We start from the raw sequence: 23,952 nt of genomic DNA on the forward strand, positions 1-23,952 counted from the left end.
CATCTTGGTACTGCATTATCTACTCACACATATCAAAGTTTTGCTTCAAAGTTGACTATCAAAATGTTTCTGCTGGTCTTAATATTAGTCCTTGATTGGCGAAACAAATAAATACTCAAAGTTGTAATGGGAAATGTTTCTGTTAACTTCTAACTTCTACTACTAGTTCTCTGTTGGCAAGGCAGATACCTGCATGGTGCATTACGCTGTGTGGCAAGATGGATCTACGGATGAAAAATTTTATAAACTGCAACTGCTAAATGCAAAATCATACCAAACAAAGTACTTTCTTCTGAAGTGATTCAGCAGGTAATTGTCAATGGTTTCACCATCCAGGACTGCTCATCATCACACAATTAAGGTTCAACTTTGAAAATTCGCAGTCATTCAGTTTTGGCAGAATCACAACTACATGAACTTGTTCCTGTGTTTGTTAATTCCAAAATTGCATCATGACCCAGGGAAATTAGACAACTCTGGAACACCCCTGGTAACTAACACGTGTACGCAATGTACAAGCTCATTGACAAGCTTAAGTCATAAAATGTCCAACTTCAGTTTTTTTTCAATTAATCTAGAACATGTATGCTACGGGAAAAATTGTTGCTTTTAACAAACCAATGGATAAGTAGAAACAAACGTTCATGTCAGCTAAAACTGATTTCACCATCCCAGGAGGGGCTGCACTCTTCTTCGAATGCTTTCTCTACTATAAACTATATAACCTTGTAAAAGAAAAAACTTCATGAAAATGCCAGCAGGGGAGATCTGCAGAAGCCCATTTACATTTCCTTTACAGTGCAGAGGCCAAATTTCCTTCTCATCCATCAATCTGATGCCTAATGACAACAATGTTCAAAAATCAAGTCAATCATTCACTTCTGAAGATCTTAGCTGACAACTATCTGTAAATTCTTGCCATTTAGCTCCCAATTTCATCTTCTGAACAATTCCTGTAAGGTCCTCAAGGCTGCAACCAGGGATTCTTTTAATCCCATTCTCCTTCATGACTGCCTTTATCCTTGCAACATCCTCCCACTTACCAGCTACAGCGTAAACATTCACCAGCAACACATGGTAGGAAAAGTTCTGAGGATCTTGCTCAATAAGTCGTTTTGCTAGTTGTTCTCCCAAGATCGTATCTCCTTGGAAACGACATGAGCTGAACAAATCAGCCCACAATGAGCTTTCTGGTGAAGCATCCTTTACAACTGGCATATCTTGTAAGAGTTCAATTGCTTCTTTCCTTTGACCAACTTTGTCAAGAATACTGGCCATACACCAGTAATGCACAAAATTCGGCTTCACTCCATACACATCAATCATTTGTCCGAAGTAGTTCCTCCCTTCCGTCAACCGTTCTTCACGGGCACAGGCCAATAATAGACCAATAAAGGTAACTTCATCCGGGATGATCCCATCACAATTGCCCAAACTCCATTTATTAGTCATATGAGTTTTCCCATCTTCCAATCTACTACTTTTACTTGTCATCTGATCATATAGGTTGAGCCCATCTTTCGGATTTCCATGAATACAATGCCCTAAAATCATAGCATTCCAGGAAACTAAACTCTTCATCGGCATCCTATCAAAAACTGATCGAGCATTATCCACCCTTCCACATCTACAATACATATCAATTAAGGACGTATTAACAATCAAACTCAAATTGCCAGATTCTCTAACAAGAGTTCCATGAACTGATTTTCCTTCTTTCAATCTGGCAGACCTACCACAAGCAGTAAGCACATTCACCATAGTTGTTTCATTGCCTTTAAATCCTAGCTTCACCATTTCCCTGAATAATTTCAACCCATTTCCAGGATTCCCCAAATCCAAATACCCTGTCATCATTATATTCCACGAAACAACATTCCTCTGGGGCATTGTATCAAATAACTTATGTGCCAAGTCCAATTCACCTAATTTGGCAAAAGAATCAATTATGGTATTCCAAGACACCACGTCCCGGACAGACATGTTTACAACTATCTTCAAAACAGATTCCATAAGCCCACAACAAGCATAAAAATGAATCAAAGAATTCTGGACCGGCAAAACACCATCAACCCCATTTTTCACAACTTGCCCATGACATTTTTCGCCCAAATTCAAACACTTCAACTTTGCGCAGCCGCTAAAAAGAGGTGGGAAGCTGAAACTACTGGGAAAAAACCCATATTCAAGCATTTCAAAATAAAAAATCACAGCTTTTTGTGGTACAGAGCTGCAAGCGTAGGCTTTTATGACAGTATTCACAACAAAAGTACTAGGAAAAACAATGCACCTAAAGACCAAGACAACATAATCCAATACAGAAAAATGAGAGCAAATCTTCATAAATCTGCCTGAAAATGATGGGTGTTGAAGAAGCCCGGAAGTTATTAGGTTTGCTTGGATTTGAAAAAGATGGGTCAAGCTCTGGCAAGAGTCAAGATAGTCCAAATTTTTTTTATATAAAGAATGGGCTTTAGGAGAATATCTAAAGTGTGATAAGGAGGAAACGTGTGATGCCCTTGAGGGTTGGATTAGAGCAGGGGCGGGATTCGGATGAGATAGGAAAGAGACACTGATCTTAAAGAATTTTCTGATGGAAACTCTTGCCATTCATCTGGTGAAGGGTTTTGACCTTCCAGGTACTTCAAATTCATATCTGTTTCCGCCATTAAAGTTCATTGCTTGCTAACAAGGAGAAGGAGAAAAGCATAACAGGCTGAAGTTTTTGAGTCAAAACCTCACATCTTTCATGATCTGGGGTATACGTGTGTTGTTAGGGGTTTTGTTATATAAGAAAACGACAGCGTTTTAGCTCGTCTGCAGGAGTAAACGGAAGTGTCCTCAAACCTTGTTTGGATGTAATTATTTCGAAATAAAATATAACAGAAGAACAATAAGATGCTTAAGTATTTGGGAAAAATGAATTTTTCATCCCTATTATTTAGGGATTTAGGGGTTGGACCCTAAATAATAGGGATGAAAAGTTCATTTTATCCTCAAATATAATTTGGAATTTTAAAGTTTAGTTTGGAATTTGAGAATAGAAAAGAAAGGAAGTGAAGTGATCTTAACGATGTATGGGAGATTTAGAAAGAAGTGCAAAAGATTCTAAAATCAATAAAAATTTATTCTACAAGTTGGGCATTTAATTGAAAAAAATACAAAAAAAAAAACTTTAACAAGCTTCCGACAAGTTTCTTTCATTTATGTTCTAAACTGAACAAAAGCCCTTTTTAAATTGTAATACAACTTCTATTCATCCAAATCTATCTGACGAGGTGATTGCCGGACTGATGAATCGAGTCTATAGTACAAGCACACCTGTCAAGATAGAGACATAACTAGGGCTTTGTCCTTCGATCTAGCTCTGATGCTAAAATCAGTTAATCAAAGGATTAGGAGTAAAAGCAACACTAGTTGGACTAGAGTTATGAGCAAAAGAGAAATTTAGCCAAAATCCTCCTCCTCTCCTCACAGACGGAGGGAAGTATTTATAGTAAGGAAACTGACAAAAGAAATGATGAAATCTACTCCTTGTTACCTGCAAGGAGTCAGTCTAAGGCGGCGGTGTCAGAGATAGGTCTGGGTATAACAACGGCGGCAGTCATATCAACCTGTCTGACATTAGTCAGCTTTTGTCTGTAGGTATCAAACGCTGAATAACCAGACAGGCCTAATCGACCAAGGTAGACACACCTCGGGAGGACAAAGATGATGTAAACACCAAGATAGCCGAGGTGATCATCTCGACTTAAAATGTGTTGGATTGAGTCACTTCGGCGATAAGTCCAGCAGACGAAGCTGAGGTGAGCGTCCACAATAAGCCTTACCTCGGCTTAAAACGTGTTGGATTAAGTCAACTTAGCGATGAGTTGAGCCAAAGAATTTGAGGTGAGCATCCACACTATCCTTATTCTTTTTTTCTTATTTTTTTTGCCTTATTTAAAGTTCAATTTCATTAAAGACAGAAAAGTAGACTTTTCTTTCCTTTTTCTTCTTCTTTTTTTTCGGTTCAATTTCCAACTCCCAAACTACCTAGGTGGGCAACAAAGAAAATAAAATGAAAAAAGAAAGAGGATGACTAATTCAAGTTTTCACCAAACTTATTTTCACTCGACTATTAAAAAGAAAAGTCTTTATTTCTTATTTTATATTTTTTTGTCAAATATTTATCATCTTAAAACGATGATTCAAATTTACTCTCACCATTTTCATCTCCTCCATGTTCTCTTTTTCACCCTATCCAAAGGACAAACAATAAAAAAAATTAACATAAAGAAAGAAACTTTTCTCTTCAAATATATGTAGCAAAAATTGGAAGAAAATGAATGTTATTTCATGAATCTTTATGCAGTATCAATTTGGCCTAGCAAACAAGTAAAAACAAATCTTATGAGAATATCATGATCTCTAATAAGGGTACAGAAATATAAAACTTTATACTCCTAATTAGTATCACACAGAGACTGCATTTTATTTCCTTTCTTTTTCTCCTTTTGTTTTTCATAACTTTATCTTTTACTCTATTTTTTTCTACTGAACTCGCAAACAAGGCCTTCGTGAAGGGAAAGCTTTTTGTCCCAAAATCCTTACTTGAGTTAATTGAATCGTTGAAAAACCACAAGCCCTTTTGGGCTGGTCTACAAATCCCTTCCAAGTATTAACATTTATCAAGGGAGAAATCAAAATGCTGAGATTTGGAAGAGTTCTTTTTAAAGAAGCAGGAACTGGGATTAGCAAGACTCTGTCAGAAATACTTGTATGCCCACTTTCCAAACAACCATTAAGGTGAGCCACTGAACCCAAATATTATAGTTTGTATCCTTGAACCTTTAATTTGTACTGATTTTTGTTTAATTCTTGTGCCTTTTGTTGTATCAGAGTATGTGAAAAAACGAACTCTTTGATCAGTGACTCAATCGGTGTTTCTTATCCGGTGAGTAGGCTCAGCTTTTTTTTTTTTTTTTTTTGGTTGGGATTAGTCTTTTTCCTCAGTGAGCTACTATATGTTACATGTATATGAATATTGTTTTATCCTCATCAGACTGAGAGCCTGAGACATTTTCATAGGATAAGCAACAAGGGTTATCAGATTATTGGTATGTGGCTATTTCTAGTTTATAATGATTTTCATTTTCTTGTACAATTTTAGGTAGTGGATGGAATTCCTCGTCTTGTACCAAGCAATGGCAAAATTATTGACGATGAGGAAGCCTCGAATAGCAATTCTGCAGTTGATCCGGACGCTGTGAAAAATGACCATCAAAGATGTAGTTCGTAGGATTGTGAAGTGAGGAAGGATAGGAGGTATTGACCGTGAAATATGTAGATGTGATGGAAAAGTATGCAAGAGAAACAAATTTTAGCCGAATTGCATTCTTATTTTTTTGATATCCAGCCTCATATCCAATATTTCGTTGGATTTTATTACTCAATTGTAGTTGCGCAGGCTTTCCTAGTTCATTCAGGTTGAATTTTGTTCTTGAATATTACAGAGCTTTGTGACTTCATAAGAAACTATGTACTCTGGCATCTACTGTTTTCTTGGTTAAAAGCATGGAATAATTGTTGTATGTTGAATATTAGTGTGCTATTTTTATGTGGTATGTCAATCCTCTGAATTACTTTTGGAACCTATGTTTTTAAGCTGCCCTTGTCTTGCTTGGTATCCTTGTTCTGACCCTATCCCTCCTTCCTGTCCCTTTTTATGTTGATTCTGCTCATATGAACCTTAAGTGCTTCTAGCCTTACCTTCTCTATGTTGTTTGCTTAAATTATGCTAAAAGCTCACTACTTTGAGCTTGTACTGTTCTAATTCATGCTCTGGGACTTTAAGCTTTTGGTTTTGTGGGGGGGGGGGGGGTGGTGAAGGCAAGGTCAACTGAGCTGAGGCTCGTTCTTCAACTATGATAGCATGTTTTAAAAAAATTTTGGTCTAAAAGTTGTATCTTGGAACCAAACAGATTTAGTTGAGGCTTGTCCTTCAACCATGATAGTGTGGTTTAGAGTTAAAAGTTCTATCTTGGAATGAAACATATACAGATATCACATAACAGGAATCTTTATCGAATATTAGGTTTGCTTATGGTTCCTATCTGAGATAAGGAATATACAGAATTTCATAGATTCAATGCCTCACAGCAAGCCACATAACTATTGTTGTATGGGCCAATCTTACCTGGAGTGCTAATATTGATACAAGCTTGACTAGCTGATATGCTAATATTGTTTTTAAATTAAGTAGCTTGATGGACTCAATGCAGATACAAATAGTTGTGAATATTCATCTGGGGCTAAATACAAGTGTTGGTTTGCCCACCTGGGATTTTGATACTCGGTGGTTCAGTGAGAGGCTTTATCATACAATGTAAAAGAAGAATGTGCTATAAAACTTCTCATAATATTGCTCGCAATGTACAAGTTCCATCTGATCAGTTGTGTTGATACTTTTAAGTGTTTTTTTGCACATGCTTTCAGTACTTGAAATTAGCCTTGCTGTAGAAGGCTAGACATGAGATGACAGATATTGTCCCATCGACACCTTCAGGTCTCTACGATTCTATCGCCAACTAAATAAATGTGAATGCATGCTGGACTGAACTTCTTGGGTATCACCTGCTGGACAGGGGAGAAGGGCACTGAAAAGTTTTGTGGTGATCCCCCATGTCATCTTAGTGAGAGTACCCTCTTGAAGGAGGGGTGTACAGGTGTGGGAAACTATTTCAGGAAATATTACAGGTACTCTGATGATGGGGAACAGAGATATGCTTGGATATCAAATACTGAAGCAGGTTTCTGCTTGCCTCCAGTAACCTCTGTATATACCCGTCTGTATGCCCTATAGAAACCAATAGAAATGCGTAAACTTCTATGTTTTTCATTTGTTCGTGCCTCTTGACCTTCCCAAGTGATAAAGCTGATAAGCATTGACGTCAGGAAACACTTGGATAAAGGTTTGGTGAGCTGCAGGTCGAAAAGTTATGCTTTAAATATGTTTGGAGGTAAACCATCTACTTTATTCAACTTGTAATTCCTCTGTGTGGTGGTTAGAAGGCTGGCTGCTTGGTGATGATGAGTTACTTCATCCTAGAGAAGGCTCATCTCTGTGGATTGAAGTTTGTCTGTTGGTTTAATTGTCCGTTTGATGATATGCAGCATGTTTTAAGTGTTTTCACTTCATCTGCTGGCTTTTTTCTCTAGAGAATTTCTTCATTGCTTATTTTATGTAGGATTTCACTTGCTCACTTCGACTAGACATAGCGATTGCTGCAGAAATTGTGTTGGAAACTGGAGATCAAATAACATGAGAACCTTCCAATTCTTCGGACTATTCATACTTCTGTACGGACCTTATCCAGCTGCTTTTTGGTTTTGCGAACAGGAAGCATCCACTCTAAATTTTAACTGCATCCTGTTCTTTTGGTTCAACTCTTCTGAGTACTTGTACTTCCTTTGGCTCATCCTCCTTCTTGACTTGATTAGGAGCATAGATACATTGGAATATTGTCAGTAGTTGTTCATTTACTTCATAAACTTAAAGCAACTATATGCTAAAAACTTTTCACATTCTCAGAACGGAAAAAAAAAAAAGAGGGCATTTTAGTTAGCCGAGGGCAGTGGTCCTCAGCTGTACAGCAAAATATAGTTAAATTACTAGTGTCTTTTGACAATAACGCCAATTTGTAGGACCAGAGAATCTGGGCATACCCATTTTTTGCACTAGGCTAAATCAGGGAAATTCATGGGGTTCTATTGAGTACTATGATTCCTCGTAATCCAAGCTTTATTCATGTATGCGTGTCTCCCAACCTATTATCCTGAATAATTACACAGGTCTTTTTCACCATTCATTATGAAAAGTTTAAGTCAAATATTATTGTTGACTCTGTGCCTATTTGACTGGGAATCATTGGAACAAAGCATTTTTGGGGATCATGGGTTGGATGGGACAAGGAGGAGAAAACATTACGAGGAAATTTGAAAGCAAAGAAAACAATGAACAAAGACCTTTTTGAGGTTATTTAAGTTTAAAAGATGGCCCAGATGACATCCTTCGTCTGTCGAATTCCATCGAGGTAGTCGAGAGTAATTGTGTCGCAATTAGCACATGAATTAGGTATGCAATAGTAACTCTACACTTGAGAAAGAAGAAAATTAAAATTGAATCTCCATTCTCTCATCCCATCATCAATTATACTACTATATGATTAATCTTTCCTACACTGACAATGTATACACTGTCAACGTTGGCTGGTGATAGTGCATAAACTGTTGGTGTATATAAGATTTACTCATATATATATATATATATGTATATGTATATGAACTTAGTTGTTTTTAAAATGTCACATCTGATAACTAGGAGAAGAGTCCGACTTAGCAGTTTGATCACTCCTCACAGCTTAGATGCGGAACATCTTTCCGTGTGGGTTCAACCGTGCAAGTGCCATACATCAAAGGTTGAATTGAATTGTACTAGCATCTTTGATCCACCTAGAAATATCAATGGCGGTCATTTTCTGAAACTGGCCACTGGGGTTTCGTAGGAAATATTTCACACTTTAACTGGCTTGATAGTTGAAGCAGTTCTATCAATTGGTATCTTGGCACTTTGAGTTAGCTAGCAGATTAAACATGACATGCACTTGGGACTTAGAAAACTGCAAAATTGGAGAATTGACTAAAGGTTATGCTTCTTGTCCGGTTGAAGATAGCAGCTACAAAATTGGAGCATTAAGGTAGAAGAACTGAAAACGTATAATCTCAAAGCAATAAATAGAGCTGAGATCTTAAAGAGGAACTCAAAAATATCTGGTCTCACCAAAATTAATATAGAGTTAGCTGTATATTTGAGTGCAAAAATGAGAAACACGTGAGACCCTTTACTGGTTTTATTTGATTAGTGATGAACAAGACGCAATTTCTTGAATTGGCATTAACAGCTCGAGAGGTAATTCAAGAAGATCAGTTGGATATCTGTAACTATATAAGGAGATGGCTTTGAGTACGAGTTCGTCATATTAGTTAATGTATATTTCCGGGAAAATGTAAATGATAAACATGTGTTCCCTCATTCATTCTTCCGGTGCATAACGTGATTACCATGTCTAATGTGTTCCCTCATTCATTCTTCCGGTGAATGAATTCTGAATAGAATTGCAAAAGTCTAACATTTATTATCACAAATTAATACTAACAGTCCAAATTATACTAGTACTAGTCGCTTAGGTGCAACCAATTTGTGTTGAACACTCAAAATCGTCAATCCCATTCCAACCACCCTTGTAAAGTCTAAACCACGCCAAACAAACTCAGCAACAAAAGATATTAGCATTCCTCTCATTTATAACGGAACTTGTCTAGTTCTCTAACAAAATTAACCGATGGTTTTCAAGAAGTTCGTTTTCTGCATATGTAGCATTCTGGGACTCCGAGGAGGGTGGCGAAGAAGGGTTTTCGCGACTGCTATCACACTAGACAAAATCAAAGAAGGGTCTTCTCCATCGCGGCAGACGGGTTCAAGTGAAATAAGATCAAGATTTGGAGACGATCATGAAGCTAACTGTGATCAAGTTGAGAAGATATGCTGTGTTATATGCTTGTCAAGATTGAAGGAAGGAGAGGAAAAGCGTTTGCTTCCATGTCACCACGAGTTTCACAGAGAGTGTGTCGATAAGTGGTTGAATACTAGCCGGAAAACGTGCCCGGTGTGCCGGTTCTTGATGGAAGATGAACAACAGACCCCTCAAAAAAGAGAATTTTTAACGGAGGAGATGGTGATATGGTTTTCTTCCTTTCACGTCGCTGGCTTCTGATGCTTCACGTATGACAAATACACTACTATTTGGTTGTAGTAAGTTTCACTTTCCATAATTAACATTAGAAGACCACCTGAATTTATGTGGTTTTTTTTTTTCTTTTGGCAAGCATGGAGTAATTTGGTCCTTTGGGAAAGTGGAAAAGTATAGCACTCACCATTGAGGATTTCACGAAGAATTTACCACTACATATACCAAATTGCAGTACCCTTTTTATGCATATTGGCACTCAAATCAAGACTTCAGTTCTTAAAGAAAGAGAATGGCAGCCTCTTACCTGTTTATGTTTCCAATACCTCTTTGTGATTTGAGATTATTGCCACAACCATGCATGTGGAAAGTAAATTATTTTTACTTTGGGGCCATCAATTTAAAAAGGGCTAATTGTTTTAGGACAAATAGAAGAGTCATATTCTCGAGATTACTCATGCATGCAAAGAGCTAACAAAAGCTCGACAAAGGTTCATGTGATATTTTCATATTTTTAACGTAGCCTTTACAATGCTTAACGATAATAATGCATAGACTAGAAAGAATCCGAAGAGGTGCAATCACCAAAAGGGGAAAGCACTAATTGCTTGACTTTTAAGAGAGATTTCATCCTTTTAATATTCCTGATTCGGCCTTTAAATTGAAAGGTCTTGATTCTTCGGCGCTGCTGTCCAATCTCAAACGGGCCTGGGCCGTGGTCCATTATATCCAAATCCAACAGAACGAATTTTAAGACGGGCGCTGGTCCGTCGTCCATTGTATCCAAGTCCAACAGAACGAAAATGAAGCAAAAAATACTTTCCGTTGCCGGGAATCGAACCCGGGTCTCCTGGGTGAAAGCCAGATATCCTAACCGCTGGACGACAACGGAATTTGTTGTGTGAGTCCTTCCTTAAATGTTAAATAAGCTATATAAATAATTTATTTAAATTTATTACATTACGTTGTAAATTTGTTACCAAACTTACAACATACTCATACAGTATATCACTTATCATTTCAAAAAAAAAAAAAACAATATATACAAATAAATGTGATTATACAATGTACTACATTATTCTTATATACTTGAAATTAAAGTATAAAAAGCCCCTGCTCTAGTGTTTACACATAAAATAACATAAATGGGTAAGAGCTTTCTTAAAAAAGCAAAAGATGAATTGTTAGAACCCTCACAACTTAACCCATTTTAATTTTCTTTTAATCTTTGTTATTCTTTCTACCAACTTTTCACCAAGCAATGAAGATTTGAGAACGCAACCTTTTCCTAGGTGCCTGCCTATAGATTAAGAGCCTGTTTGAATTGCTATTTTTAGGAGTTTTGTTAAAAAAAAAAATTATTATAACGATTTGATGTTTGTGAAGTAAAAAGGTGATTAAGAAATATGTTTAAAAAAATATAAAAAAAATTTCAAAAAAAATGATAATCTGAATGTCAAAGCCTATTGAAGTGATATGAATGAAGTGAATTTTTATCCCAAAAAAAAAAAAAAAAAAAACCTATTGAAGCGTCTTACAAGATCGAAAGAAAACTATATAGCAACGTTTTGTTTGTTAGGTTTAGATTTAAATGTTCGAAACAATCCTGCTTGGCATATAGTTTGCACTCCAAAATCGAATTTGGGATCAAGAATTAGGTAAAATACAACCGACTAAATTAACAGTGAAGGTATACAACTTGAAAATGGCATCTTGTCGCGGGATCAATGTTTGAGAGAATCTTACGCATACAAAACGTAAAGTCAATCCATCGTTGAAATGTCGTTTTTTGTTTTCTACTAAATACTCTATTTATATAATGCTGAAAATATTAACTCTTTGATCAGGGTATATCCGACGAAATTAACTACCAACTAATGGTTGTTACCGCTCACTATTCACTTTACAATTAGCAATTTCTCTTACGTGATTAACTACCTGATAATCTGTACTTCTATACTATTACTATATACAAAGGAGGAGGGGAATCTTTTGATATAAACTAAAACTTGTCACTTTATAATTTTCTTAAATTACAATTTGTATATAATTGCCACTATTGTATCTACTTTTATCTCTCTTTTCATAACGATTCACTGCTAAATAATAGTCTATTTATACATTTTATTTATGTAAATGTCAATTTTCTATATGTATTATAAAAATATAAAACATTTTTCATAAAAAATGATTTCAACAAATATCTCTAAAAAAATTAATGTTTATTTGTAGTTACACCCATACTGTGTGTTTTGAACACTAGTAATTACAAGAGCTCGTAATTCATACCATCCACTCACTCTCAACCTCTTAATCAATCACGTGCGTCAAAATAGTAATCTATAAGGTCAAAAACAAAAAATGCCCAATGTAATATAGCTATTACATCGAAAAATCCCATGTGATTTCAAATCATATGGTTTAAAGTAAGGTGAAAATTTGACAGAATTCGTTAGATCTACAGCGTTTAAATGAATTGGAATTGCGAGTAGTTCTTCCGAAAAATAGTTTTTAAGACAAATTTTGACTTGATATACCTGTCTTGCCCTTCAGACCTTAATAAAAACTGTCATGACTCTTCTTTAATTTTGCCCCAAACTTGCAGAACCCGACGATTTATTACTTATATTATTAGAGAATAAAACCCATGAATTTCTTCAGCTATTTTTGCTTGTATTATTAGGTTATTTCTGTCATTTTATTTAGAACCCTTTTTTTTTAAAACAATTTTCATCGATGTTTCAAATTACTTCAAATCATGAAACTCCGATACGTATGATTTGAAACTACGAGAGACTTTTCAATAAAATAGTTATACCACTTGGGCTTTTTTGTTTTTTACCCAATTTATAAAATACATCCTAATACATATTTTTCTTTTCTGGAGAAGCTAATGAGAGGAAAATGATTACCATGGCGGCATAAGATTCTATGCAATGGAAACAAAGTGAAAGATAAGACAAAGTAAAAGATGACTCAATTTTTTCTTTAAAAACTATTTTGACGTCTGCGTCTCGCGGGCATTCTGTATGTTTTTTTTCAGTCAACTAGATGTAGCTGAGTTTTTTTGATCACATAACGAGTTGACAATATTGTGAAGTTGATTGCAAGATGCAATGGGCAGTTGGCACATCCAAAATGACATTTATTTACATCAACCATTCTGCTTTTCCTTCGCTTTTTTTTTTTTGGGGGCCCGCAAAGTTGTCAATAGATAAAAAGACGGCTTTACAATAATCGCAATCACTGGCTAAAAGTCGAGTGAAAATGATGCGAGCGGTCTCCATTTCTTCCTCTTTTAAGGTGGTAGGTGGCTGCAACTCCGCACCTTCAGAGGAACAAATTATAGAGCAAGAAAACAAAGCACGAAGAAAGAATGAATGACAATAATGAAAGGACTGGCGCATTTGTAAATTGAAACGGGAACAATTGACTTGACTCGATCCTGGGTTGTGCCACGCGAGCACTATATGTTTCTAGCTTTGGGTAGTAAGTATATGTTTCTCCTTTTGATTATCTTGAGCTTTTTCAAGTGATCTTATAATTTTGGAAAAAATAAAAATAAAAGTGGATACTCGTAAAACTTTAACGAATTAGTCTAAATACAATTGCAGTTTAGCTCTTTAGGATATCCCTAGCTCCGTTTGGATTAGCTGTTTTTTGGGGTGTTTTTGAAAAACTTTGCTGTAGGAGAGTTTTTAGAGTATATTTTAAAATATTTTTAGAAAATATTTTGAAATATTTTTTATTGGCACTTTATTTTGAGATATTTGGTAAAATTTTAAAAAATTTTAAACTAGTTTTTAGATTATCTTTTAGAGTACTTTGTTGTAACTTTTATTGTATTTGAAAAATTAATTTTTGAAAAACACTCCAAAAACAGGAGATCCAAACAGTTTTTTTGGTAGCTTAGTCCTATGTTCACATTAATGCCTTTTGGGTTAAGATTACTGCACTTCCCCTTGAAATCAAGTCTAGCCTCATTTCCCTTTTATTACTTAGTCCCAACAACAGAAGTACAATCTCTCTCTCTCTATCTCTCTTTGTTTTTTTTTTTTTGTTTTTCTTTTTAATTCCTCGCAAGCCTCCTAACATATTATTCTAGTCCTAACCCTCCATCAATCTTTTTCAAACTGTCAGATTCAGGATTCAAATTTATAACCAAACAGCAATGACTGTAGTTCACCCTACCTATTAAGACAAACTTCGGGTGGCAAGAAGTCTAATTGTAAATTGCAATCACACTGCATCCTACATTGCTTTGTTTCTGTTCTTGAAACGCACACAATTTTCTCCCATCACAAGTCGTAACATTCTGAGAATAAACTTCACGGGAGCTATAGTTCCAAACCTATCGGAGCTGTCCATTATTGAGGACTCCTTCCCAGCCACAACTACTTGACACGAGAGCTTTGGGCCCAGTGCAGTGCATAATTTCTACAGAGGAAAAAGCGTAACACAAAGGCCAAAATTCCTAACACATGCCAACGCCAAATTGAACGAACAACATTTTGAGACAGAGTGCAGCAGAGACAATACGAGGGGTTCGTTTTACAGAATGGTCCTAACCAACCGAGAAGGCCTCAAAACCATCATGTACTACTAGTATAGTAGTATATAATTGAAAGCTGAACTTGGACGGTTGGACCATATAGATATACAAAAGGCCCACATTTGCAGACGTCTGTAATTAAATGTTTGACCCCATTTATGTCTCCTAAGCACTGCCGGTTTAACTTCAATTTTTAAAGGGTTCCAAAAAGACAAATTTGTCGCGGTGGTTTGCTGTCCAATCCAAATAAAAGGCTTTTGTTTCCTGCTTTTTAAATGTGGGTATGGGAGTCGACAATAAAAAGCAAAAGACAACACATTTTAATGTCCCGGTGCGAAAAAAACGAAGATATGCATTCTTTTTTCTTTTTGTCTGCAAAGGGCCGGCGATAAGTGCACTACTGCACTCTCTAAATTGTTTAAAAATGAATGAAAAACACCGGAAGTGTTTGAATAGCAAGTTTTTTTAAATAATATTTCGCTTGTATCATAAATACATTTTTCAATTCACCTTTTTATCTCACATACATCACAAAAAATACTACAATAATTATTTTAAATAATACTCTGTACAAACAAATCCATTAATTACTACTATACTTCTTGTGCGGTACATCAGATGGAGGGATTTTTGAACCCCAACCTAATTTACGGAAGAGTTTTAAAATGCTCCCCTACATTTCAGAAAAGTTCGAACCAACACGGTTCAAAGAAACACAAGTGGCTGTAATAATAAAGGAAGAGAAAGGTTTACAAGTGGGTGACAGTGATGGTGCGGGGGATGATGAGTGACGTCGAAGTGATAGGCTAGTGAGAGTAATGGCAAAGTTACATTAACCTCCTCAAGTCTCTCTGCGCGTTACAAGTATTTCCCCAACAGTTTTAAAAGTTTATATTTTTTCTTACCTCCCAACCCTAGTGATTAAGGGCCTACATGGTTTTTTCATTCCTTAACTGTGTGTTATTCTTTCTTGTACAATAAATCTGAATGGCATTTACCTCCACTGTTTCGTAGCATTAAATTGAATGGAAAATTCTTAAAAAATCTAGTATTTTAAAATATTTTTTTTTTTTTATTTTTTTTATCTCGCGTACATTTCTCAAATCAAAACGAGCAATTCCAAACATTCCACCGAGCAAATCGTAGTATCTTTCCGACATTAACCTTAAACAATCAATGACCATTACTCCCTGGCATGTCAAAGAAATATAGTACCTGACATGAAAGCTAAGTAAATAAATAAGCAAGATAATTATGTCAAAGTTCTATGATGGTAAGTGTGATGACTTGGGCTTTTATCATTTTTGACTAAGTGCTATGATGGTAAGAGTGATAACATGGGCCGAATAATTGATGCAATTGTAGCCACATAATAATAATAATAATAATAATTTCCTTTACCAAAAACGTTCTCTAGATGTTAATTGGTCCTTTCTTTTCTTTTCCTTTACCATAAACGTTCGTCCCAAAAAAAGAAGGCTAGCAGCAGTCAGAGAAACTAAAGAAGAAAAGAAGTTAGGAGAGCAAAAGCAAAGCAAACAATGCAAACAACAACTACGCTCGACGACCTATATCATCACAAAAAATAGAGCAGTCTCTGCTTCTTCTTGGACCGCAGAGAAAACAAACTGCCTTTTCATGCAACCTTTCTATTCTTTCCCTAAATCGCCCCATCTATTACTGATTACTGATGCATTTTTGTTTTAGAAGCAGTGGGCTACACTGACTCATACGCTCATTGGCCAAAAAGATTACAACCCCATAAATAGAGTCTTTTGTCCAAACCAACAAACACTTCCACAGGTGTCTTTTCTCCCCCTCCCACTTTACCAAACCAGCAGAGACGACTGGGACGAGTTGTCTTTAAAATGGCGCCGTTAACGTTCTATAGAGGGCGTGCTTTCTGGGAACTTGTTGATTCACTGCAGCTAGACATAACTGGCCGCAGAGAAAAAAGAGTATCAAATAAAATATATCAGAGAAGGAAGCAAAAATGACAAACAGCAAATAGTGAAAAAGCTGCGGATAAGGAAACGGAAACTGCGGGCCCTTCAGCTTTTTATCAAAGATTTTAGTAGTAGTAGTAGTATGTAATGTATGCCCTTTTTTTTCCCCTTTCCTCAAACTACCATATGTATCTACTACTACATTTGTGCTCTCCCCTACGTTTAAGGAACTATAATAGCATGTTGTACCTGTCTTTGTTGTTCTCTGAGTCTGGCATTCTCTTCCATCAAGTTGTTCACTTCCAGCTCCAGCTCATTCGTGTATGCCTGTATTTATGTTGCACCAAAACGGGAAAAACAACCGCCCCAAGAAAAAAGGGGAAAAATAGGGCAAAATCCAACAGAAAAACCAAATACATCAGGCAACACTCACAAACAGAAGGGGAACATAGCAGTATCCTTATAAACATGACAACAATTTCTGCTAATGACATCTGGAATATCCCCACCCCGAAACTATACTAAGTCATGAAAACTTTCACTTTCAAGTTCGATGGTTCTCATACTTTAATGACTAACCATAACAAGAGATTGCCTAAAGGGAAAAAAACACCATAACAAGAGATCGATGCCACTGGGCTCCCATCTCAGATGGTTGGATGCCTGTCCTCTACTAGATTCTAGGATTCTCATATATAAATATATATGGTGGTCGTAATAAAAATGGCCACCGAGCTGGTGAGCTGATAAGACTGACTCATTTAAAAATAAAAATAAAAATAAAAATAACAGTAGCAAAAAAGAAATTGTAGGCAAATTTAAGAGAGATCGTAGAGAAAAGAGGCATTCCTGTTTTCTTGCTCTAGACCGCGCAGCCGACTCACGGTTCTTGATCATTCTCTTATGGCGTCGGTCACCAGAGCTACTGCTGTTGGTTTGGGGTTCCGGGCACCTCTTCTTCCCATTGCCATGAGCATGCATCCCAGCAGCACAAGAACCCAAAGCATCATTAAACTGCATACTAAGGTTACTGCAAGCATGGGAAATGGACTGCTGAGGCCCCAAAAGTGGGGTTTGCCTAAGAGGGTTTGAGTTTCCAAACAAGTGAAACTCATCAGGGCCAGAAGAATTGAGAGTCAGCATAGTTGCCTGAGGAGGAGGAGGAGGCGGCGGCGGCGGAGAGCAGTAACCGGTGGCGGGTGTGGTGGTTGGAGGATCTTTATCAAAGGGACGAGCTAAAAAGTCTTGAAAAATCATCCCACGGAAAGTGGTAGTGGAACTAGGGTCATCTCTGGAAGAAGGTTGGTCTTGAAGGGATGAAAGATTTATGTCTTTCCAAACTTCTTCCATGGTTTTGTAGATGCCTCTGGGATTTTGACGAGATGCAGCTGAAGATTGTGAAGAAGAAGATGTAGACGATGATGATGGTGATGATGTGCCTGCTATCTTGTTGAGTCTTTTCAGGCTTTTGCTATAGTTGGATGACCACATCTGCGGAGGCACATCAAGCAATTGTTGGGGGAATATATCAATGACCGTTTACATCTAGTTAAAGATCGGCCATGCTTAGGAAATTTGGAAACGAAATTGCCCGTCGGTCTGATTCATTCGTATATATATCCAAAAAAAAAAAACATATAGTTTAAGAATTCGTACATAGATTTGCTAATCTTTTAGGACTGTTTGATGATTCGTTAATAAGTGAAAATATTTAATTTGCAATGCACTTTTGGTGTTCAGTCGATTTTCCCTGACGCATTTATTATTGTTAGCAGAAATCATTCAAAAAGTGGGATATGACTCGAATCATATTCCAGTCGTAAAGATTAGATAACATTTATAATCAAAAATAATAATTACATGTGAATCACCTCTTAATTTCAAATTAAAAAATGGTTAAAAACATAAGTTCAAATCAAAACTTATCGACTTGATATTGTAAGAGACGTAAAATTATTATTTTAAAAATGAATGATGAAAAATTTTATTTAACGAACGTTTTAAATGATTTTTCCATATTTACATATAGTTTAAATCTTTCAGCAAAAATATAGCATGATATAACATTGAATATTCACGATAATGTTTTCAACTAATCAGAGAAGAAAAATGGAAAAACCGAGCAATTGTTTTTTTGCTTTATCAATTGTGGTCACGGTGTAAAAGACCAGAAGATCGGCTGTGTTTGGACAGTCATTTTCCGTTGAAAAATTGTTACATTTTCCGTGAACGCATTTTCCTATCACCTTTTTATCCCACATACATTAAATTGCTATAATAATTTTTCTATAAAAAAATTCAAAAAAATACAATCCAAACACAACCGAAGAAATTCTTGTGTCTGAGGAGCAATTAGGTAATTATGCTGATACCTCCTCCGGTTCAACTGTGACCAATTTCCTTGGAGCTAATGTGAAATCATATTGGTACGTTTGGATTAGCTGTTTTTAAGGTTATTTTTAAAAACAGCATTGTAGCATTTCGTTTTTCTTGTCGTAAGCAAAAACAACCGCATGAGATGATCTTTGATTGGCTATCGCATATTCGCATTGACTATTAATTACCTTGTTGTGACTTGTGACATTCATGGTAGGATGAGAATGAAAAAAAATTTCATCATCACTGTTGCAAAAATCTGGTTTGGACGTAATTGACTTTGGCAAGTAGGGAATGTTCGGACAGAAAACAACGCAACAAATCAAGCTGCCTATCAAGGTGTAACACTCAAACCAACCACCCTTCTTTGGATTGCCGCTTTTGTGAAATTTTTTTATTTTCTAGATTAATCTCTTAACATAATTTTCAATTGTATTTTTATTTTATACACATCATATTTTAAAAAATATTACAGTATTTTTTCAATAAAAAGAATGTATAAACCACACAGTCTCTTACTTTCTTTCTTTTTTTTTTGAAGGAAAGTCTCTTACTTTGTTCAAAGTAAGAAGTACAAGAAAACTCATAACTAAGCTATATGCGAGAAAATTATAGGCCTTGTTTGGATTATTATTTTTTACAAAAAAAATGTTTATATTTTTCATAAACATATTTTTAATTATTTTTTACTCCACAAACATCAAATCTCTATTATTTTTTTATTAAAAATTTCTAAAAATAACAATTCAAACGAATTCTAATAATCTAAAGCAGACTCAAGGAGCCTAGTATGGTTCTTTTCTGAAGTGTGCTAAAGAAAAGAGAGAGAATACAGTGTTTGACCGATCAGTGCTGCATTCCTTGCACCCTTCCATGTGTTCCGTCAGAAGTGTTACTTTCTGCCTTCAGACCATTTTAAGATAACTACCAACTTTGTGAAACACATGCCCTATGCTAGTATATTAGAGTTCCAAAGTCTTTATTTACTCCCTCCGCCTCATAGTCCTGTATTCCTTTTTCATCTGTCTCAAATTGTAGTCCACTTTCCAATTGAAAAATATAGTTATATTTTAATTTCCCTAAAATACCCTTATTTAACGTAAGTAGTTGTTACTATAAACCTACCTCATTTAATGAGAGTTGATTCTTTTTTTACCATCAATTCAAGTTCCCATAAAGTTGTACCATATTTAATGTGAGGGTATTTTAGGAAAATAGCAATCTAAATTTACTTTTCCAATAAAGTTAACTATTTTTTCTTAAATTGTGCGAAAAAAGAAACAGGACTATCAAAGTGGGACGGAGGGAGTATTATTATTATTATTATTTGCTTTCCATCCATCCTCACACTCTATTTATCCTAAATTGTCAAGCCTAAAATTCAAATTCTGAACATCCCCCTCTAATCACTAGATTAATTCCAATGATTACCCAAACCTTTGATTTGCACATGCCACATTAATGAATCTGTTCATTTTTTTTTTTTTTGCAGTAAACTCTCCCATTGATGTAACAAAGTTTTTACCTTAACCTTTTATGTTTTGCCATTGGACAAGGAGCATCTAAGTGACGAGAGACAGGTTGTTACAAATTGATGATTTCGTAAATTTAGGGGTCTGTGTGAAATGGGATTTTTTTAGGGGTATTTTTAAAAAGATTTTTATAGTATTATATTTGAAAAACTTTCACCGTAAATAATCCGTTTGAACTAGTTGTTTCTAGAGATGTGTTTTGGGGTGTTTATAAAGTTTAAAATTTATTGAAATATTTTTTAAATTTGTTAAAAACTTTTATCAACACCACCACTATTTACCATACATCGCTATCCACCATTGCCGCCTCTTCCCCTCATTCTTGCTCTTTTTCCTCTCTTTTCCTTCTTCATAATCACGACATGTGACTAAATCAAAGATGAAAAAGGGGGGAGGAGGAAGGGAGTAGAGGCAGGAGGAGGAGGAAAGAGTGAAGCAGAATAGGAGGGAAAGGGAAGAGAGAGGAGGAGCAGGGGGTGGCAATGACGTGTGATAGGTGGAAGATGAATAGATGCACTATAACTACATATCAATAATGTATGCATATATCATAATTTGAATGATGAAATGGTTATTTGATTATTTTTAGTTTACTTGGAACTTTTTTATATTGTAATTTATTTATCAAAAAATAAAAATAAATATGATGGTTGTGAGTTTAGATTTGCTATACACATTATAGATACACATCAATAATATACACATATCTATTATAATTTGATAACTAAAAAAATTATAATTTCAGAGAAAATGATGACTTGGTTATTTTTAGTTTACTTCAATTTTTTTTTTTACATATTATAAGTTGTTTAAACAAATACGATGATTATAAGTTTAGATTTAAAAGTAGAGAAATGAATTTAAAAAGATCAAAATGATTCTTAACCTTGATTTCACATTGAATATTTCGCTAAGAATAAAAAAAAAAGTAATTTAAAATATTGATACTAATGTTATACATATATACAAAATAATATTAAAATAAAAAATAAAAAAAAAACATAATTATACAACTGCAGGGCATCCCTAAGAGATGAGAAAAGCTGGAGCCAAGTGCAGAGGAAGATTTTAGAGCGCAAAGCGGGATATGAGGGAGGAATCCCTGCCTAACACCTGCTCCATTTTCATTCCTATTAATGGGCCTGTTTGAAACCTGAGTTTTTTTGGAGTTTGTCTAAAACTTTACTGTAGTGCACTGTAGAAGTTTTTGAAAAATTTTTGTAGAAGTTTTTGTAAGGTGAAAAACTTTTTTATATAAGTTTTTGTAATGTGAAAAATTTTGTAAAAATTTTTGTAAGGTGAAATTTTTTTTTTCCTTTTCTTTCTTTTCTTTTTCTTTCTTTCCTTTTTCTTTTTCTTTCCTCCCTTCTTCCTTCCCTCTCCCCCTTCCCCGTTACCTCTGCTTCCCACCTCCAGCACCTCCGCCAGCACTACCTTTCTTCTTTTTTTTTTTCTTTTCTCCTCTCCCCCCTCCCTCTCCTTCCCCGGCCACTCCTTTCCTCCCATCTCCCCCGCCACCCCCTATGCCCACCATCCTTTTCCTCCCCTCTGCCCCTTCCCCATCTGCCCCGCTACTCCTCTCCCCCGCCACCCTCTCTGCCTCTTCTCTCTCTTTCCCGCCACCCTCTGTTCCCCTTCCCGCTTCTCACCTTCCCTCTGCCTCTTTCGTTTTTTCACATTTTCCCTCTCCCTCTCCTCCCGTATTCTCTCCTTGCTTTTGCCGGCAGATGAAGCAGCGAAATGAAAAATTTTTTTTGGGCAATTTTCCTTCTCCCCCTACTCCCCTTCCCCTGCCACCCTCACCCTCTCCCGTGTGATCTGGTCTAGCGATCAGATCAGCCAAAGGGGAAGGGGAAGGGTGGTGGGGGAGGAGTAAAGGAGACGCAGAGAGAAAAAAAAAAGACAGAGGGGAGGATGGCAGGGGAGGAAGAGGGTGAGAGGGTAAAAGGGCAAAAAAAAAAGAAGACCGGCACCGGAAGAGGTGATCGGCGCCAGAACCGGCAGCGGAGGTGGTGGCCGGCGACGAAGGTGGTGGTGGGTTGGGGTGGGGGAGGAAGAAGAAGAAGAAGAGAAGGGGAAGGAAATTTTATTTTATTTTTTTTGTGTTTTGGATATTTTAAGTGTGTAGGTAAAAAATTTTGAGAAGTTTTTTCGGGTTCATGTAGCAAAAGTTGTTAAAAAACTAGTAGGTAAAAAACTTGTCCAAAAACTTAGCTTCCAAACAGGCCCAATATGTTGAACAAGCTTGATCCATGTCTTGAATATAGCCTGATCTCATATAACTTGACAAGAAATTAATACTCCCACCGTCTCATTTTGATAGTTCTATTTTCCTTTTTCATCTGTCCCAAATTGTAGTCAACTTTTCAATTAAAGAATATATAGTTATCTTTTAATTTCTTTAAAATACCCTTATTCAGTGTAGATTGTTATTAGTATAAACTTCCTTATTTAATATAGATTGTTAACCTACCCCATTTAATACATTTAAATTTAACGTTAAATAATGTAAAATGAAGATTGATTCTTTCCTTACCATTAATTCAAGTTCACATAAACCATCAATTCAAGTTTTTATGAATAATTAATATAAAGTTGTACTCTATTTAATGTAAAGGTGTTTTAGAAAAATAACAACCTAAATTTGTTTTTCCAACAAAGTTAACTACTTTTTTCTTAAACTGTGTGAAAGAAAAACTAGGACTATCAAAATGGGACAGAGGAAGTATAAAACCAGTATCTGTAAATTCTTGATTGGCAACCGGAATGACATCTGATACCCAAAGCGATTAATAAGACAAGTTAACCCCGGATGAGATGGATGGAAAATGCGGTTTTCCTTAGGAAAGTGTGGTATTAATGTGCATAATCGTGCACAGTTTTTGTGAACAATAACTGTTAAGAGTTTGGTTGAGATGGGATTGCTCCATCTGTTTACATAATTGTGCGGAGTTGGACCGCCGCCTAACATTTACATACACATTTCTGTCTCTAACATGTGCTCTGGTTAGTAAGAATCGAGTGAATATCAATAAGGGGGTACAGACTACCAGACAATCCCTAGTTAGATTCAAGACTATGGGGTTGTTGATTTCTCTGAGGGGAGAGGGCAGCTTGATGAAAAGGATAACTGATGGATTTGACTAGTGAACATGCGTTTTCACTATATATCACTGGCAACGGGGTCTGAACTGGAGCTTTCTTCTTTCCACTGCTCAACCCCAAATAGGATAATCTCTCAAGAACTCTCTCCCAAATTTGTTATTCATCACCAAGTAAAATTTGGATCTAACTTTTACCACCAAAAACAAAATTTATGTTAGGATTTAACGGCATGAAATTTACCTCTACATCTTATTATTTAACTATTTCGACAATCTTTTTATAATGTTGAAATAACTTGTATTAGTACATTAGCTGAGCATATTGGATTTATGAAAAAGGTAAAAACTCAGGTAATAGGACAGAGTTGCATAAAAAAGAATATCACATCGCCAAGTGTATTTATTCTTGGGCCATCTACAATGCAAAATACCTGTCCAACTGTTTGAATGCACATAAATTTGGACGTTGAACAGTAGTAAAACATCAAATACAAGATCTTCATGTCATACTAAAAGCAAAATGTAGTAATTTTTTGTTACAATATCGCGCGTTGCTTTTTGGTTGATATTTGTGCGCCATAAGACATAGATGGATCTGATAATCTAACTCTTTAACTGACCTAAACAATCAACATCAAGCCTCAAGTATGCCAA

The 23,952-nt window shown here is 35.8% G+C and overlaps 4 protein-coding genes and 1 non-coding gene across 5 annotated transcripts; 2 read left to right on the forward strand and 3 right to left on the reverse strand.

Annotated features, from left to right (window-relative positions):
* Window positions 1-540: 540 nt before the first annotated feature.
* Window positions 541-2,731, reverse strand: LOC113777491 (pentatricopeptide repeat-containing protein At3g51320). The gene has a single exon (XM_027322598.1). It carries the CDS (start codon window positions 2,608-2,610, stop codon window positions 868-870), a length of 1,743 nt encoding a protein of 580 aa, XP_027178399.1. The 5' UTR covers window positions 2,611-2,731; the 3' UTR covers window positions 541-867.
* Window positions 2,732-4,536: 1,805 nt separating this feature from the next.
* Window positions 4,537-5,580, forward strand: LOC113778071 (protein preY, mitochondrial). Its single transcript, XM_027323331.1, has 3 exons — window positions 4,537-4,788; window positions 4,882-4,936; window positions 5,153-5,580. The coding sequence occupies exons 1-3, from the start codon at window positions 4,688-4,690 to the stop codon at window positions 5,279-5,281; spliced, it is 285 nt and encodes a 94-aa protein (XP_027179132.1). The 5' UTR covers window positions 4,537-4,687; the 3' UTR covers window positions 5,282-5,580.
* Window positions 5,581-9,383: 3,803 nt separating this feature from the next.
* On the forward strand, window positions 9,384-9,815 carry LOC113777981 (probable E3 ubiquitin-protein ligase ATL44). Its single transcript, XM_027323216.1, has one exon. The coding sequence runs from the start codon at window positions 9,384-9,386 to the stop codon at window positions 9,813-9,815; it is 432 nt and encodes a 143-aa protein (XP_027179017.1).
* A 793-nt stretch (window positions 9,816-10,608) lies between these two features.
* Window positions 10,609-10,680, reverse strand: TRNAE-UUC. The gene has a single exon. It is a non-coding gene; the product is annotated as a tRNA-Glu (tRNA).
* A 5,224-nt stretch (window positions 10,681-15,904) lies between these two features.
* On the reverse strand, window positions 15,905-17,777 carry LOC113777982 (protein FD). The gene is made up of 3 exons (XM_027323217.1): window positions 17,140-17,777; window positions 16,536-16,617; window positions 15,905-16,278 (listed from the first exon to the last, which is right to left on the reverse strand). The coding sequence occupies exons 1-3, from the start codon at window positions 17,775-17,777 to the stop codon at window positions 16,204-16,206; spliced, it is 795 nt and encodes a 264-aa protein (XP_027179018.1). The 3' UTR covers window positions 15,905-16,203.
* Window positions 17,778-23,952: the final 6,175 nt, after the last annotated feature.

The sequence above is a fragment of the Coffea eugenioides genome, chromosome 7 (assembly GCF_003713205.1).
Source record: "Coffea eugenioides isolate CCC68of chromosome 7, Ceug_1.0, whole genome shotgun sequence".
Lineage (NCBI taxonomy): Eukaryota > Viridiplantae > Streptophyta > Magnoliopsida > Gentianales > Rubiaceae > Coffea > Coffea eugenioides.

Excerpts from the sequence above, each read along its gene's own strand:
- LOC113777491 (XM_027322598.1), bottom strand. The coding sequence starts at position 2,610 with ATGGCAAGAGTTTCCATCAGAAAATTCTTTAAGATCAGTGTCTCTTTC.
- LOC113778071 (XM_027323331.1), top strand. The coding sequence starts at position 4,688 with ATGCTGAGATTTGGAAGAGTTCTTTTTAAAGAAGCAGGAACTGGGATT. Across the intron at positions 4,789-4,881 it reads CTTTCCAAACAACCATTAAG|AGTATGTGAAAAAACGAACT; the intron begins GTGAGCCACTGA and ends TTGTTGTATCAG. Across the intron at positions 4,937-5,152 it reads CAATCGGTGTTTCTTATCCG|GTAGTGGATGGAATTCCTCG; the intron begins GTGAGTAGGCTC and ends GTACAATTTTAG.
- LOC113777981 (XM_027323216.1), top strand. The coding sequence starts at position 9,384 with ATGGTTTTCAAGAAGTTCGTTTTCTGCATATGTAGCATTCTGGGACTC.
- LOC113777982 (XM_027323217.1), bottom strand. The coding sequence starts at position 17,777 with ATGTGGTCATCCAACTATAGCAAAAGCCTGAAAAGACTCAACAAGATA. Across the intron at positions 16,618-17,139 it reads GCGCGGTCTAGAGCAAGAAA|ACAGGCATACACGAATGAGC; the intron begins ACAGGAATGCCT and ends TGCAACATAAAT. Across the intron at positions 16,279-16,535 it reads TCAGAGAACAACAAAGACAG|TTATGTCTAGCTGCAGTGAA; the intron begins GTACAACATGCT and ends CTCTGCGGCCAG.